The 16,708-nt window shown below is 35.5% G+C and overlaps 1 protein-coding gene and 1 long non-coding RNA gene across 5 annotated transcripts in view; both read right to left on the bottom strand.

Annotated features, from left to right (window-relative positions):
- Window positions 1-16,708, bottom strand: part of LOC136776507 (5-hydroxytryptamine receptor-like) — a 110,574-nt gene that overhangs the window by 10,086 nt on the left and 83,780 nt on the right. For 3 of the 4 annotated variants that reach the window (XM_066732079.1, XM_066732081.1, XM_066732080.1), the window contains 2 exons: window positions 8,673-8,792; window positions 8,183-8,306 (listed from right to left, as the gene is read on the bottom strand). In XM_066732079.1, the coding sequence (XP_066588176.1) occupies window positions 8,183-8,306; window positions 8,673-8,792 (244 nt within the window). The remainder of the gene's footprint in view (window positions 1-8,182; window positions 8,307-8,672; window positions 8,793-16,708) is intronic. The other variant, XM_066732082.1, reaches the window with a different exon arrangement.
- On the bottom strand, window positions 10,395-13,546 carry LOC136776509 (uncharacterized). Its single transcript, XR_010823077.1, has 4 exons — window positions 13,405-13,546; window positions 11,466-11,569; window positions 11,299-11,396; window positions 10,395-10,625 (listed from the first exon to the last, which is right to left on the bottom strand). It is a non-coding gene; the product is annotated as an uncharacterized lncRNA (long non-coding RNA).

Genomic DNA, 16,708 nt, shown 5'->3' with positions numbered 1-16,708 from the left:
GTAATTATCTGACTATAAAGTAATAAAACAATCAACAACATTTAATTTCATAATTTTTGTTTATGCGAAGAATAAAAAAAAGTGTTTTTGACCCGCTTTGCCCCATAAGTAGGCCTAAAGCGGGTCAGTCTTTTGGGCAAAGCGGATTACCGCTATAATAAACCATACAAATGTTATTAGATACATAAAAAAAAACAAATTTGAATATTTGACTTTATGTTATAATTATTTTATCAAATTTTAAGTTAATGGAATATTAACATTAACATGAAGTATATTATTGAACGAAGTTTCTAAGTTTAATTTCATTCTTGGCAAAAATTACAAAAATAAGATCCTCGACCAGAATAATTTGCAACGCATATTTCAACAATTCAATTTCTTCAGCGTCATTGAATACCCTATGAAATCTACCGAGCTTTTTTTCACAAGTTCCCTTTTTTGATATATCTTTGTAAAGTGGAGTATATAGTTTATATTATATTTTCTTGAGGCGGTTCTAATAAAACTTTTTTACTTTCGTCCATTGCCATTTGCATTATGTCTTGACTCCAAGACGCCTGATTTGTTTTTTCCTTTGGTATTTATTCACCATCTGTAAATTATTCAACAAAAGCTATCAATTTACTTGACCCGCTTTGCCCGGCCCGCTTTGCCCGAGAGTACATTTTTAGTTAAATAATTATAACTTTTAAGAAAATTATCCAAAACAATATTTTCGCATATTATTTTAAAGCTAAATAACGCTGGTTCGAAATAGTATCAAGAATAAAGAAATAATTATAATACTTTTTAAATGATCTAGAAAAAACTAACTTTTAAAATTTTTATCGGCGTCAACAAAACTGATTTAATTGCCACTACTTTTATAGAATACGTCTCTGCCGACGAAATGCTACTAATTTACATTCATAACTGTTGTATCAATATTACCAAATCAAAATATTAACATTTATTGTTTACATAAAAGTGTAAGGACAGTGACCCGCTTTAGGCGGGGTACCCGCTTTGCCCGGGCTTCCCCTATATAGATATATGGTATATTATGTATCTCGGCAATCTTTTAATTCCACGCAACCCCAGCAGAGCTTTGCGGCCTCCACTTTTCTGGTTGATTAAATGTTTTGCAAACATCTGCTCTCTCAACTCCTCTCTCGCGCGCGCACCCATTCCTCACTTTCTTTCTTCTCCTATCGTCTAATCAGCGTTCCACGCAAATTATTCAACAAGCCGCGATCCTACTGCCAGTAATTTTATTCTTTGTAAATCACTGTCTTGCCCGAGAATCGAATAAATTGCATCCGGAGCAATTGAAATACCTTTAATCCTACGTATGTGTTTAATTAAAAGGAAGAATTTGTAGAAAAAGCGAAGCTTCATTAAAGCGGAATTCATCGTTAATTAATCGGTCGAGGTGAAAGATGCTTATGTGCATTTGGAGAGGGAAGACGTTTTTCGTGGGACGCAAAAGGGATTGAAATTCTGCGCTGGCGAGAGAGGGTCGCTTGATCAATTGCATTCCAAGAGCTGTAGCGGAGCCGATTATTCGGTCCAATTGTTCACATGCACGAAGGCGAATTGCGTTAATTGACTATCCTGGATCGCTGCTTTGTATCCTGCAAGTGTTCATGACCAGTTGGGATTCACGCTCTGGGAATAAGCTTTGGAAAATTACGCGATATGGATATTCTGCACAGCGTGTATATATATAAATGGACAGTCATATACTGCACAGATGGCAATGTTAAAAATAGACTTTAGTCGCGACATTATCTTTCAAAGGGCATCGAGCTAAATCTACAATCTTGTATTAGAGTGTAGGAGCTACACTCGCGTTCTCTATCTATATAGACTGACTATATATATATACGCATCACACTGAAAAAACCAGCAAACGTGACTACTTTATTCCTGCTTCCTCCTAAAATCTCAAGCTCTTATCACCGAAACCAGAATAGATTCCCTTCTCAGTGCACCAAATAAGTTCATCCATCTGAGATCCATCTCCATTCTCTTCATAGTTCGTGGAGAAACTTGAACTTTGTGATTGCCTATCGATTTTCTTGAAACGAAATTTGGAAATGTTCAAGATTGAAATCTTTGCGATGTAACTGGTTTCTTCAATGATCTATGCTCGTCACGTTGAAATTGTGGCTGGAGGCGAAGATTCGATTATCTTGAATCGGCGGAGAGTGCACGATTGTTCGCATTAGGATTTGACAAGTTTGTAGTAGTGCAGAGTATATATATATATCGCATGATATTGCTGATTATTCTGCCACTCGTCGCAGGGAGATGAGAAAAAAGCACATGATGCAAATTATGTGGAGTTTGTGAAACGGAGGTAAAATAGAGAGGAAGAGGAGTGCGATTGGTTGTAAAAGGGTTAAATGTCCGTGAAGGAGGTCGTCGACACTCGGCGTCACTCGTGCAATAAGAAGGGTGGAAAATGCTGCTCGAGGGGATAAGAAAATCTGGTCAAGGGGCCGAACGAGAGAGGAACGAGAGGTATCCAGCAGGATGAAAATGGGTGGTAGGGGAGACAACCGTCAGCGATTTTCATTGTTTCAACTAAAAGCTCCCTGGTGTGCCACTTGTGTGCTACTATCGGCCGTGTCTACTAAAGCTCAACGACGTCGAAGCAACTATTAATGAAAGGAAAAACCTCTGCAACGATCCGGAAGTTTCTCAGCTTTATCGACTTCTCAATCATTAAGGTAACGACTAGCACACGGTAAATTATAATTGCGAGCCATTAGCCAAACCTTGATAAACTAGAATTCTCTCGTATGGACCTTAAGCTATTCATTGCTATGCATCGCTCATCTACTACTTTGTCCAAACTATTCACCAAATGGCAACTTCGTTTTTCACAACAAGTGCAAGTTACAGCTTATTACGAACTTCGCTAATCCACGACACTGTAATTCTACGTGAGAAGTTTAAACTTATGCAAAAGCTCGGTGAATATATCAAACTGTAGTACGCTTACTGACCTTACGTACGTACATATATGGCCTTGCGTTTGTCCAAAGCTCATGATATAGATAAACATACACTTATTATATATATAAGGGGGCTACTCGACTTTGACTCTCGCTAGAATGCTCTCAAAGTCGTCCTTCTTCACTCTTTCTTTTCCAGCTATACTTTCCTCAGATTCCAGCATTTATGAATTTCATGGGTAAAAACTTCCATCAAAGTTTTTCCGATACTCTCAGTGGTAGGAAAGGCATCCGCTACTTATTAGAACATTCCACGCATAATTCAAAGGAAATATTTTGAAAGATTTATATTTTTCACTCAAATCTGTTTGCGCAAACTAATAATGTCATTAGATTTTTGTTCAATTAACTACGTATGAGCCGAAGACTCGTACGATATAGTACGTATACCTGTTGACGTAATGGAATTTTTCGTTTATAAAATTTGTTTCTCAATTTTCACTCATTTATTTATACACGGGAATGGACGTGAGAAGGAGAGAGAGAGAGAGAGAGAGAGAGAGAGAGAGAGAGAGAATGTAATATTAAAACAATTTACAGTACGTTCCCACTGTAATTTATTTGAAACTCGACAAGTGAGCTTGTATCATACCGGAACAAGTGTACTTTAATGAGATTTGTAAGTGTGGTAAATCATTGTTTCGTTTCCGGAGGCACGTGCCAAATTAGCTCATCCATGCGATCCTTCCCTGCTGCTATCCAGTACAAATAATTGCGAAGAGCTTGAAATATAATACGAAAGCACATGCTCCGTTGAAATGTTAGGATAATGCATTCACCCTTTATTCTTAGTTTATATATAACAATTTCATTTCAGCGTTAATCGTACTGGTGAATCGAAGTTAAATTTTTAAAGTTTCAAAGTTTTCGGTCGTTTGGAGGGGAATAAATTTGAGCGTTTAATGGGGTGTTTTTCGAAGTGTTACACAGGCCAGTACGGAAAAGTTCATTCTCCACTTGGTGGTTCTGTGAGGCGGTAAGACCGGATGGATAGGTTTTTACTTTTTTACAACTCCGGCAGAGCGATGAAGCAAAGCTGCGCCACTTTGGGAGTGAAAGTTAACCCCTTTCGTAACACGGATTGCGAAGTAGACTGAAATCGTGAATTATTGCCTGTTCAACCACTAGAGACTCAAAGTTCTGTCCGGTTTTCCTCCGGTTATAAAATAAATCAATATTAACTATAACGTCATCGGGATACTATGAAAACAAAGAAATGTTAATGGCCGATCGTTAAACGTACGAGCGTAGGAAAGGAAATTTTATAACACCGAGTTTGGTGAATTTTTTTGTTTTTTCTTTGTTGTCTAATTAGAGAGTATCGGTGTCATTTTCTTGCGTTTAGTTCTTTTGATAATAATTTGAGGAGGTTACGAATGTCTTTTGGGATTAATCGAGCAAAGAGCACCCGTGACTGGCGTCACATAATAGCTGCATGCATGTGCAGTACTCCCGAGGGATTAGAAGGCAAATACATCGTCCTCAGAACTAGCGAAATGGCTTCCTACATCGTAAAAGATAATACACTCTGCCCTTGCGTTCCGTAACACCTTATTTCATTCTCTTAAATTTACGTCCGAGAAGTATAAAGCTCGTAAAAGCCTCGTTCTTTCTCTTTATTAATATAGGCTCAATTTTTGATTAAGCAACCTTAAACCAATACGCTTTGGCGATTTTGTTTTTAAATACAGTTTACATTTACCTCGATCTCCTGTGATTACTCAACCTTTTACAGCTCTTAATCGCGTAAGGTTGCGTGTGGTGTATCTCAACGAAAGGACAACAATCTACACTTTCATTCCAACTGATTTTGTTTTCCCTGCATGTTTTTTTAACACAAATTCGACCAAAAGTCAATTTCGGAGCAAAAGGTCGTGTAATAAAGTCAAATATCCTGCGTTACATTTGCTCGCCTCTAACCACTTCAATCTCGGATACAATTTATTCTTCGAGCAGAAAACGCCTTTACCGTCGTGTCATCCCCACGCCTGAACTCGGTTACAAGTCGTTACAAAGTTTTAATCATCCTTAAAACCACTTCATCTCGTTACTGGAACGACCGAAATGGTATATTGCAGGATGTGGTTGTACACGGGGAAAAATCACAAAAAAAAAGGGAAAGATCCACTATAAGTTTCCGGAAACTTACTTTTTCTATACAACAAACCACTTGCCAAAACAAACTGTAGCGCGAGCTTTGCTGAAATGCAAGCTCGAACGCGTTTCGCTTTAGTTACAAAAAAAAGGGTGAAAAAAATAATGATGATAGGGAAGAATAAAAGATGGGGCGAAACAATTAAAAGAATTGGAAAACTTTTGAGCGATCCAACTCTATAAAGTTGCCTCACTCCAAAGTCTTCCGAGGGACACTATTTTTTAAGTATCTTGGCATTCTAGAATAGTTGGGATGGGAGTATAACGGAATAGAAGCAGAGAACCGTATATATTTGTATATCTGTGTATATATATATATATATATAATACCTATAATAGAAAAGGTACAGTCCGCGGTTATAGCGCAAAACCGCGCCGTTACTTCTCCTCTTCAGTTTTGTTTTTATTTCCAATCGGGAAAAATATCGTCCCCCGTTTTTTAACCCCACGCTCGAAACGAGGTCGTTTTTTTGTTCCGACGGGCGTTACATCGCGTTACATTGCCACGTGAAATAACTTCCTCTTTCGTCGTTTCGTTCTGTCCACTCCTACATGTATCGAGGTACAACAGCAAAATAATTACTTTTGACAAGAGAGGCTATCGATTGGTCCAGCTTTGCGAAAAAGAACGCAAAGGATCGAAAAAACGTTTGTACAGGTTTTGGATGATGGGAGGAAAGCAATTGGCGTGAAAGCGACTCGTATATTTGCCGTATTTGCGGTAGGCATCGATATAGTTTGAGCAGAGCCAGCCAAGCAGGGCAGGAATTACCGTGGAATACCCAAGCGTAGACCGTGACATCTCCTCCGATTGAATGTGAGCAATACCTGATCAGAATTACCAGCATGTACATTTCATCCTACCCATCGGTCATTCGATAAGACATATCGTCGAGCCCTGAATACCCTCCCATTGACCCTAGTCCGGTAACTAAATATTTTAAGTGCACATAATATAAATTGATATATTACCTGTATCGCACGCTATATCCCCAATTCCAGGGGATTTTGGCTTATCGAAAAAAATGTCTTTGATCACTTTTCATCAATTCATTAATTTCCTTCTCGACTTTTTCACATTTTTTATCGAAAGCCTCCTATATCGTTTCGTTAAATTGCTCATATCTCCTTGTGCCACATATTTACCTTGTTTTTTACCTTTCCCTATTATGGATTTATCTCATATTTGACATCTATTCGCGTATTTTCCCAGGTATTACCGCAATTTGTCTTCCACTCTTATCTCGTTTTTATATCTCTCGGTAAACTGGCAATATTTTCGCAGCGAAGATAAGCGGCAAGTTTGAATTTTTTTTTCGCCCATAAGGTTTACTCGCACCAGTATTATTTATCCATTTCCACGAGCAATTAGAAGTTTCAATTTGACCTAGCAAGCATTCATTTTCCTGGCGCTTTTGAGGTATACCAAGGACCATTAGGAAATTCTTACTTCGCGTCTTTTAATTAACGCTACGTCAAAGATTTATGCTTATTACGCCTTAACAGTAAAGAGAAGAAAAGTAGGATGCTCGGTACACGCCGGAGAAAAATTACTGCTGGTAAGAAGCTCGTTTTTAATGAGACTTCTCACCAAACTACAAGTTTTCATGCTGCCATTTATTTTTCGCATATCAACCGTGAAATGACTGTTACATCAACCCGTTATTGGAAAGAAAAAAGGCTGTGAAATAATGGCAAATTATTGTTATGGATCGTGAAAAACTTTCGTTTTTTAAAGAGGTATTATTTCTGGAGAGAGAGAGAGAGAGAGAGAGAGAGAGAGAGAGAGAGAGAGAAGAGGTGTAGGGGATCTCTGTAACAATAAGGAACGAAAGAGCTGCTCGTAAGACACGTGGTTATTCCGAGCTGCACCCATTTAAACTCTGGCGACTGCAGGGGAGGGGTAGTTGCAAATGGCCTGGAGGGAAAATCGGTCTATTAGGATAGAATTTTGGTGATCGAATGTGGTAAAAATGCGAATATTGTCGATCACCGTTCGAGAAGCGCTAATCTAACGTTCCCTTAACTATCGGGGCCTAACTGGTTGGACCTGCTGGCGTACTAAGTTTAAACGACCTCGATATAGCATAACGCTTCGCAGATACGTGAAACCCTTCTCACAGCCTCCCTCGCTATCTCAAGGCGATTCGCGTGAGTTCTCATATCTGCTACCTTCCCAATTTCATACCCGACCACGTTTCACTGATTCTCGTCATTTCTCCAAACCCTCGAAATATCCACCATATTATTATTATACTATCTGATCGAGACGCGAGTATCTCCTTGCTCAACTTCGATAAAAGTCATTTTAATCAATTTTACTGCTGCGAGATTTCGCAGCTTAGTTGGACTATTCTGCTCTAGTAGGTAGTGTATACTTTATAAATCCGGGAGAGAGTGGAACGCACGCATCTGGTGAAGGATTGAGCGTTCGATCTATCAGCACGGAGAATCACGCTAGGTCGCGAGTCCAATCATCGATATTGTTTACCATACAGACAAGATCAGCAAATGAAGGACCTTGTTTGCAAATATTTGCAATTTACCTTGCGCGCGGACAGAGATCCATTTCCATGATATATTCATGAGAGTTTTTCTTAGCACTTCGAATCGACCTCGAAACACTCTACAACAGCAGGTATAATGATCAAAGATTACACAGGTTCTAATAAAAAATTTATAAAATATTACAACAGACGACTGAGCTACAATGTGTAAACACAGTTTCCTGTACTTCAATGAAATTGGTTGAAATTAAGATGGTTTTAAGGCAAAGGAGCAATGGTTGCTATGGATTAGCGTGGCTAATTTTGGCAAAGTTGGACCTGTCAATTAAGGCGTCTAACTTAGGTATCATGAATCGTCGCAAAGCAACGGCACCACGGAGAATTTGGCAAAATTACAGTAAGGTTAAGCCTGAAAACGAATGGCTCCATTGGGTATTAACGCGAAATGGTTGTTTACAAGTTCTAGTGTTGGGGATTAGAATGAATGGATTTATGGAGCGTAAACGCTTTGCTTACCTGTCCAGAGCGATGGCCACCAGATGGAGGATGGATGCCGTACAGCAAAGTACATCACTGCTGGTCCACATGTCGCAAAGTTCCGGACCCAGTACCCATTCGTGGGAAACCTCGTACACGGCTCCTGTCAACAATGTTACACTAAAACAAAGGAGCCCCAATAATGAATTCCCATTGACACTACTACGACAATTCGGCTTTGCCTACGTTACGTCACGTCACGTTACGATTCATGGAAACCAATTGACTGTCGCTCCTCCAACAATTGTTCACCCATCTCCACTCACTTCGCTTCCGAGAGCCTAATTTTATTCAGTCCTTCGTTGCATGACCGAAATAATAAATTATACCCTAATGCCACGGCTCATTAGAAAACTACACTGTCTTTACGTTTCTTGAAAATCATATTGATTTTATTTATCGTGGGAATTAATTTTCTTCGGTAATTATTTTTGTTCCTTTATATTCTATAAGTATTAAAAATATTTACCCAGAGGCATCACGAGGCAAGCAACCAAAAGATCTGCTACAGCCAACGAGAGGATCAAATAGTTCGCCACACTCTGCAGATTTCGCTCTAGAAGAATGGCAGCTATTACGAAAACGTTACCTACAAAAAGCAAGAAATGACCATTATAGTTATAACGTTCCATTCATCTTTATTTTATTGATACATATTTTGATTATCTACCATGTGAGGAAACAGTTTTTATTTAAGATTATCCAAAGATCTAGCAACAATTTTGAACGGATTATTTTTTTGAAATCTTTTCATTATTATCCCTGGACAGGGACTACTTTCGATATCTCTGTAATTTCGTCAGATTGGTTGAATGCTATTTTCTTGTAGTTTTTAGCCAAATTCTTAGGTACACTGAGCTGATTCGTCAGCATTCACACAGGATTCCTATATTAATTGTATTTGTTTATCGCAAGAGTATGAAATAGAAGTAAATTGAAGGAATGTGTTCAAGTGGTTAAAGTGTTGATTTATCTAAATAGGACTCGATGAGGAATTGAAATGGAAGGAAAGGCTTGAGTAGGACAATATTGAGCAATTTAGAAGATTCCATTTCATTCATTGGAATAACGTGGAGAAGACACACAGCGGAGAATCTACATGAATGAAGCAGCTACATTCTCCCATATGTCACCTTATAAGTAGTATATACATATACTACATTTGGTTCAATTCTATCAAACTAACTGGTTTCTCTTTTGCAAAGATCATTAAAATGACAAAACGATTTAACCGGAGAAAATCCTTCGCCATAATTCAACTCCTCAATTATCTACGTTGAAACTAAAAATTTCTGCTTGATGCACAGGAAGCTGGTTAACGGTTAAAGAAATTAGCTGCGTTGGCACAAAATGATGCGAGTAATATTTCGAGCGTCATTGTTTTTTCAAAGTTGGAGAATAAGGATAATTCAGCCATTAATTCGATCGTGGTTTTTTCGTAGCACGTAGATTGAATTATCGGGGTCACGTCGCCTTCGGAAATGGCATGTCTGGTCGAGACCGGTGAATTATGTTAGCGGAATCGTACATGTAGCCAGTCGAGGTGAAAGCGGAGCATGCGGCTGTCTACAAGTAGCAAAGCCAAGCTACGCCTAGAAACCAACCACTTTACCATGATGAATCACAAATTTAATCAAACATCAGTTTTACTTCATGAATTATATCCACAAACTTTTCTCCCACGCGTTAACAAAAACATTGTTACAGTCGGAACATTTTTAAAGCTGTCATCGTTAGAATCCTGGTTGTTTTTTGGAAACGCTTGTTTGCGTTACTGGGAGTGTTGATTTTGCCTAATATCGTTTGTAATTTGTGTAAACAATTCTGATCGTTGGAAGAAAATTTACCCTTTTTACGTTCTTCTTCGGGGTATAAATAATGGTGCTCGCGAGATAACAGCAGAAACTGTTTATAAAACGGAATTAATTATGATTTATAGCAGCATAAAGCATACACGCCTGCTCTATCGACAAGGTGTCAAGTGCAAGTAGCAAAGCTGGACATATGAGTAGTTTATCGGAGTCTGCAGAAAGGACTGCATAAATATTATGTATATTCAAGAATAGATATATGTATAACATATATGCTTTTAGAAGCCTTAATTCATAATGGCGACTCATCTTCTATAAGTTGTATACTTCGTTAAATAAATTGAGGGCTATTTCTTATGGTTAATAAATGAAGCTTCTCGTGACCAAAAACTGATTATATTTTTATTAAATCAATTTTGTTACATCCATAATTCAAGAGCACACAGATAAATGATATATACACATTTTCACATTATGTTATAACGATATACATATTATCTATTATATGAAAATGAGGATACGTCAAGCTGCACGATATACTGTATATTCTGGTTTCTTCTGGTAATAATCTTAGCCGTATCGAAGCTGTGTGAAAGATGTCACGTCTTTTTCTGCAATAGTTTAATCAATATACTACTATTATACATATAGCTATATATAATATATAATACAGGATTTTTTAAGTGTGTGTGTGTGTACGAATTTAAAAAATTTATATTGATAATAATTGATTTTCATAGTGTAAACCGACACCAGTTTCAAATGCCAAGCTTTGGTCGTGTACCACTAAGTAATATTTTATATATCGAAAACCCATTCCATTATGAAAGTCTTAATTTTTTATAATTTCCATTGAATAATTTTACAAAACGAATGTATGAAAGTAGTTAGTTTGATTAATAAGGTTCATTAAAAATATTATTCTGAAATAATTTGTTTTAGGATTAACTTTCGGCATTTGACTCTCGGATGTTACACCAAAACAAGGAACTGTATACCGATACCCGATTTATACGAATTTGGTCTGGGTAGCTGCTTACTAATGAACTCTACTGGTGCCTCGCCAATGCTTATGCGAAGTCTCGAATTAACCGTTAAACATGCACGCTCCAGTTAAGTCGAACGCGTATAATACTGCAATGGCATTGACCAAAATGTGCACGTTCGAATTAACTTGAATTTTAATTAATTGTATGTTACTATAATGTTTAAATTTTAGGTTATACAGTAAAGAAAATTGTTAATCGTTAATAATTTCTTAATTAAAACTAGCACAAGACTTACGGTGTACTCGAATTTTTTTAATAGTCCTTTTATTATCATGATCAGCACTTATCCTACTCTGGGTCCAAACCATAAACTTGAGTTATTTTGACTACTTCCTACAATTATATAATAAACAAAATAAAAATTTGTATAAAAAGATAATTATACGAATATTATCAATTTACCATCTTCATCACTTTGAAGCTCAGCAGTTGCTGCGAGAATAGCGAAAGTCATCAAGATAATGCAGTATAAGACTTTCATGTTTAGAAATGATTAGTGCAGATTGCTGAAAAAGTTACAGTAAGTTGGATTAAAATGATATATGTTTTATTATGTCTAACGAAATATTCTATTACTCAAATGAACAGAGATTTTTATTTGATACTAATTGGTAAGCAAAACTATTTCTGTATTGTTAATTGATGTTTACAGCTACAAGTTTCTTGTAAAAATTAAAATTACAATTTAGTCAAAAACCTTTAACTTTAAGTAGTTTAGATTTAAATGCAGGCGAATGCTTGTAGATGAGTATAATAGCACTTTACTGCCTGGCTTTAAATAGATACTAGAGAAAGCGCGATTTCACCTCTCTGCACACATTAAGTTAATTAAGAGTTTCAGGGGTCATCTTTTAAAATCTTATTGAGGCTTTGTAATGTTTCGTGCTATTTGCACAAAGCTTGTTATATTCATTAACTTGCATTGAAAGCATCAATGATCACTATTCGGTAAACATATTTATTTAGTTCTTATTTAAGGACGTATTTGCGATATGTTTAGAGGCTGCATTGGTCAAATAACAAATTGTAAATTTTTGAGAAACGAATTATATTATATACTCTTGAATAATTATAGTACCAATTTGTTTTAAAGTATTGAAAGAACAACAGAAAAACAAATATTTGCTCAGTATATTGGCACTCATTGCATACTTGTGTGGACTATATTATATTTATCTATTTTTTTTTCTTGACAATGGCTAATCGACTAGAAAAACTTATATTATTAGCTCAATTGTAATTTTGCTCGCAATTTTTTTTATATATTTTAAAAGCGCGAAGTACTGTTTAACTGAAAAACAATTTTTAAACTTTCAAGATAATATTTCTGTTTAGTTTACGTGAGAAAGGAAGGTTTATATGTGAAATAAATTTTAAATTATATTGGAATAGTTATGTAAGCAAAACCGCAAGCTTGTTTAAAACGTACATCGGGTGTTATTTTAAAATGGCTCAGACCATGGACGTGAAATTCTTGTTATCTTCGTAACTATATAAGAGATATCAATTATTTGTATAAGATCTTTCTAAGTGTAAATCGAAAGATGCTTCAAAAAGTTTTACTCAAAACATTCGTATATATTTTATGAAATAACAAAGAAAGACGAAGTTTTATGTTCACGTTTTGTGTCATTTTAAGTAGTACACCTTATGAATGCCTATTGTTAGATATCTCATCAAAGCTATATACTAACCATTTTTATGCAGCTTTGATTAAATTTGTAAAAAATAAAAGTAATGTAATATAATGATACATTGATGCTTATGTAGTTAGTATGTACTTCATCATAACATTACTTTTAAAAAAACAATGGGATATTATTATTGTGATTTAATCTACGATGAATATAATAATATAGACTATTTAAATTAACCTTTAGAGTGCTGGAATCTTTTCCGACTGATTTTTAAATGTATACGATCTATGACCATTTTAACTGTCAACAATATATTCAGTGCGAAAAGTCGTGACAAATGTCTCGCACCGCTTAAGTGGCGCCCGGCAGTCCAAAGGTTAAGTGTGCTGAACCGAAAAAATAGTCACTAAAGGAAATGTTTAATTTCTTTTTCTATTCTGAAGGAGTAATCAGTAATTAAAATATCTTAATTTTGTTCTATTTAATTTTTGTCTGGGACCAAAAAAGATAATTCTATTACTTTCTTTTTACGCTAAAATTCGCAACGTGTATAGTCTAACTAGCTAAACAAATCTTAGTATAATATTGGACCAGATTTCAAAACTTGATAATGATTTCTTTTTCTGTAAAATTTTCTTTCTTATCAGCTTTTTCGTTTCAGCAATTTTAGACCGGACATTCAAAGTAAATGTTAATAATAGTACCTTTATAATTTTTAATTAAATGATTATAATCTCACGTATATTGAATTTTGTAATATCGTTCTTTCGATAATACTTAACTGACACTGAATTCTAAATGGACTTTTATTATATAGAGTTTGCACTGCTAGAAAATGAGTGTGGTCGTTAAAATTGGTGTTCATAAACAATGCTTGCAACGTTATATAAACTATAAAAATGTTAGCTATTTGATTTTATGTGCGGCCTTGTTTTAAAAAATTATGATAATTTGTAAGAATATTACATGTTTCTCACCTGGTTTAATTTCTTTTTTTATTAAGAAATGGTTAAAGATATCTTTTGACGTAACTAAATTCTAATAAAAGTATTTTATTTTATTTAAAAATGATATTGCTAAAACTCTATATTTATAATTCTTCTTTAAATGGATTTAAAACTCGGGTGTCTCTCTCGCTCACGTTTGGCTAACTTTTATTACTTGGCGCGTGACTACCAAGCTTCCTGATTGACGAATTATATAGTTTATAGATCATAAAATGTATGAGATTGTTTTTAACTATGACATGTGTGTTTTATGTATGTTTCAGATATTATTCATACATAAAACTGAAAGAGTGAGGAAGAATATGGGGGCTATGTGACGACTATCCAGAAAAAAGGACATGTTCAGTTGAGGCCGAGAGAACTAAATTTGACCTGTTTGGCCAATACCATTTCTACATATGACATTGATTTACCATTTTATTGAATTGTTTTCTCCAAAGTTTAGCTGAATACTCTCGTATACATAGTCCAGATTTATTCAGTCAGTTAAACAACTAATTATGTTGCTAATCATTGAAATATATGAAAATCTCCACATAATGAATATTACATGAGCAGAGGCGGTGGTTATGCTTTAAATTAATATTTACCCTTACTGATTACAATTTGTTATTTTGAAGGATAATGCACATTCTAAGGTGGATATCGTTTATAATAAAAAAACGAAATGTCATTTTTATCGAAAATACATCGGTGAATTCAAATGGATAACGAAATAAGAATAAGACTTAGCAAAGTAGAGATGTATATAACCTAAGAGAATTAAATCTGTAGTTGTCTTGTTAGCAGGTGACAAGTTCGGTAAGGAGAGTTACCGAGTGAGTGAGTGGAAGCCACGATAAGGGAAATTCGAAAATTGAATTTTCCCACTGCGGGCAAGCGGATTCAACTAACGAGTCTGTGAGAGCAACGTAATCGGATGCCAGAAGTTTCTCGATGGTTGAATGATAGAGAGTGTAAATCTGATGGTGACGCCTGTCTATTCCAGATATGAAAAAGCTCAAAAATGAGCTAAGGTATTCTATTCGATTGCCGTTAATAGAGTAACTAGACGACTTACTGGGGGACGATGCAGTCGAAAGGCGCGAAACTCTCTCAAATGTTTGGATCATAAATGTCTGATGTAACGTAAATGTGATAGCACAAGTTTGACATAGAATAAGTACAAAAATGTTTGTTTAAATTGCATCTCTGCCTAGCCTCCTGTAAGACCAATAAATTCCATATTCAAATTAAGTCATTGACGCGAGGCTGGCCAAACATAATTAAATCATTCTGTTGTATTAATATTATTATTACCGCACATCTCATTTTAGTTACAAAGCTATGCAGAGAGATGTGTGAACTGAATATGATAGTGTTATATATCTACATTTTACGTAATAAATTTCAACGGCTGAAATTAAAATTGTGAAAAAATATTTTTCGTTATTCGTAGCCTATATAATAATATAGTTAAACGTGTATGTGTCAATGTAGTGAATCGATACAGCTTTGGTCGATTGCATAAAAAGGGTCTTTTTTTATTCCGAAGGCAAATGGCGGGAGTTTTAAAGTTCAAGTAACAGGAGACTCGTTATATTAACAAGGATTGTGACTGTTAAATCAGGAGATGATTAAAGCGGAAATTAGACGGGATCGGAAGGGAACGTGCTATATAAGAGAAGCTAAAGGGACGCCAGTGCCAAAAGAGGAGAGGACTTATCTCACGCTGAGACTGCTCGACCATTCTCACATCTCTATTTCAAATTTCAACCATTCCGCTTTGAAAGCTTCTTCCAAGAAAGCGAATGTGGGTATATTCACTACCACCAGAAATTCCCACATGCTACAGGGATCTCTCCAACTATTTAAACAAATCCCACACATTGCAATTTTTTTCTTTCGACCACTCGACTAACATTACTCTCTTTCTCCGACTCACGCACTTTTACTCGCTTTCATCTTCTTATCCCTCTACTTATTCACTTCTTCTTCACCTTTTTAAATAAATCTTCCAACACATAGCCTAGTTTAATTTTAATTTTATTGATCTTCGATGTAGTCTGCTCTCTTTTTATTCTAAAGGAAATCCAGCAAAAGTCACGTGGTCATAACCTGAACAAACCTTTTCCAAGTTATCGATGTAAGGGTAAAACTTTCGCGAGATACCACTGTACTAAAAACTTTTGAGTATCCTCTTCCCTGAATACTGATAAACTGAATATCCTCGATAAACAAGTATTTATCCTTTAAAGAAGCCAGGTTTTGTATAAATTGGAACTCTTGCTATAGATTGACCTGGGTTTTCCAAGATAACTAAAAATCTCAGTAAAAAGAAAAATCCCCACTTCATTTTGATACCTGCCTTTTTTCTTTAAATGGAAGCTAACCATAAGATTAAGTTTCTTTGATATGATCATAGTTTATCTAAAAATTTGAAGGTACAAATAAGAATCATAATAGCTTTTCTTGACAAAGTACGTAGATGGTCCTATTACTCTACAGTGATGGATATGAACTTTTTGATAGAATTTATTTTGAATATCATAAAATTGAATGAGATATCTTCATCCATGCGAGGAAACGTATATTATATCTCATCGAAATATCTAATATAGATAATACTTGGCTTGACCGGTATTCACATTGGCTTGTATCACAGCTGAACAAACTTTCGATTCAAGATTTATCCTCCTTTCAGTCATAAGTCACTAAACTTCAATACTTTATGGACTTGAATAATTATTGATCTTAATAAATGCATTACGAATAGTTTTCTCGTAAATGGTGTCTATTAATGGGGGGATCAGAGGACTCTTATAATTAGAAATTGTCACGATTCTTTTTTATTTAAAATCTCATGAAAAATTTCATTCAATTATATCATCTAATAAATTGTTGTAATCCTTATTTTTAGAATTTTTCATTTTCATCAACGGGAAAATTATTCTAACGCGAGATGGGGGCAATGGCAAAAGAAGAGGCGAGGGGAGAATATCAATACCTTGCAACGAAAATA

This window comes from Prorops nasuta, unplaced genomic scaffold (assembly GCF_024137725.1).
Source record: "Prorops nasuta isolate Cenicafe-Biocafe unplaced genomic scaffold, Cenicafe_Pnas_1.2 PNAS00009, whole genome shotgun sequence".
Lineage (NCBI taxonomy): Eukaryota > Metazoa > Arthropoda > Insecta > Hymenoptera > Bethylidae > Prorops > Prorops nasuta.
This window is presented reverse-complemented; position numbering and strand designations above follow the sequence as displayed.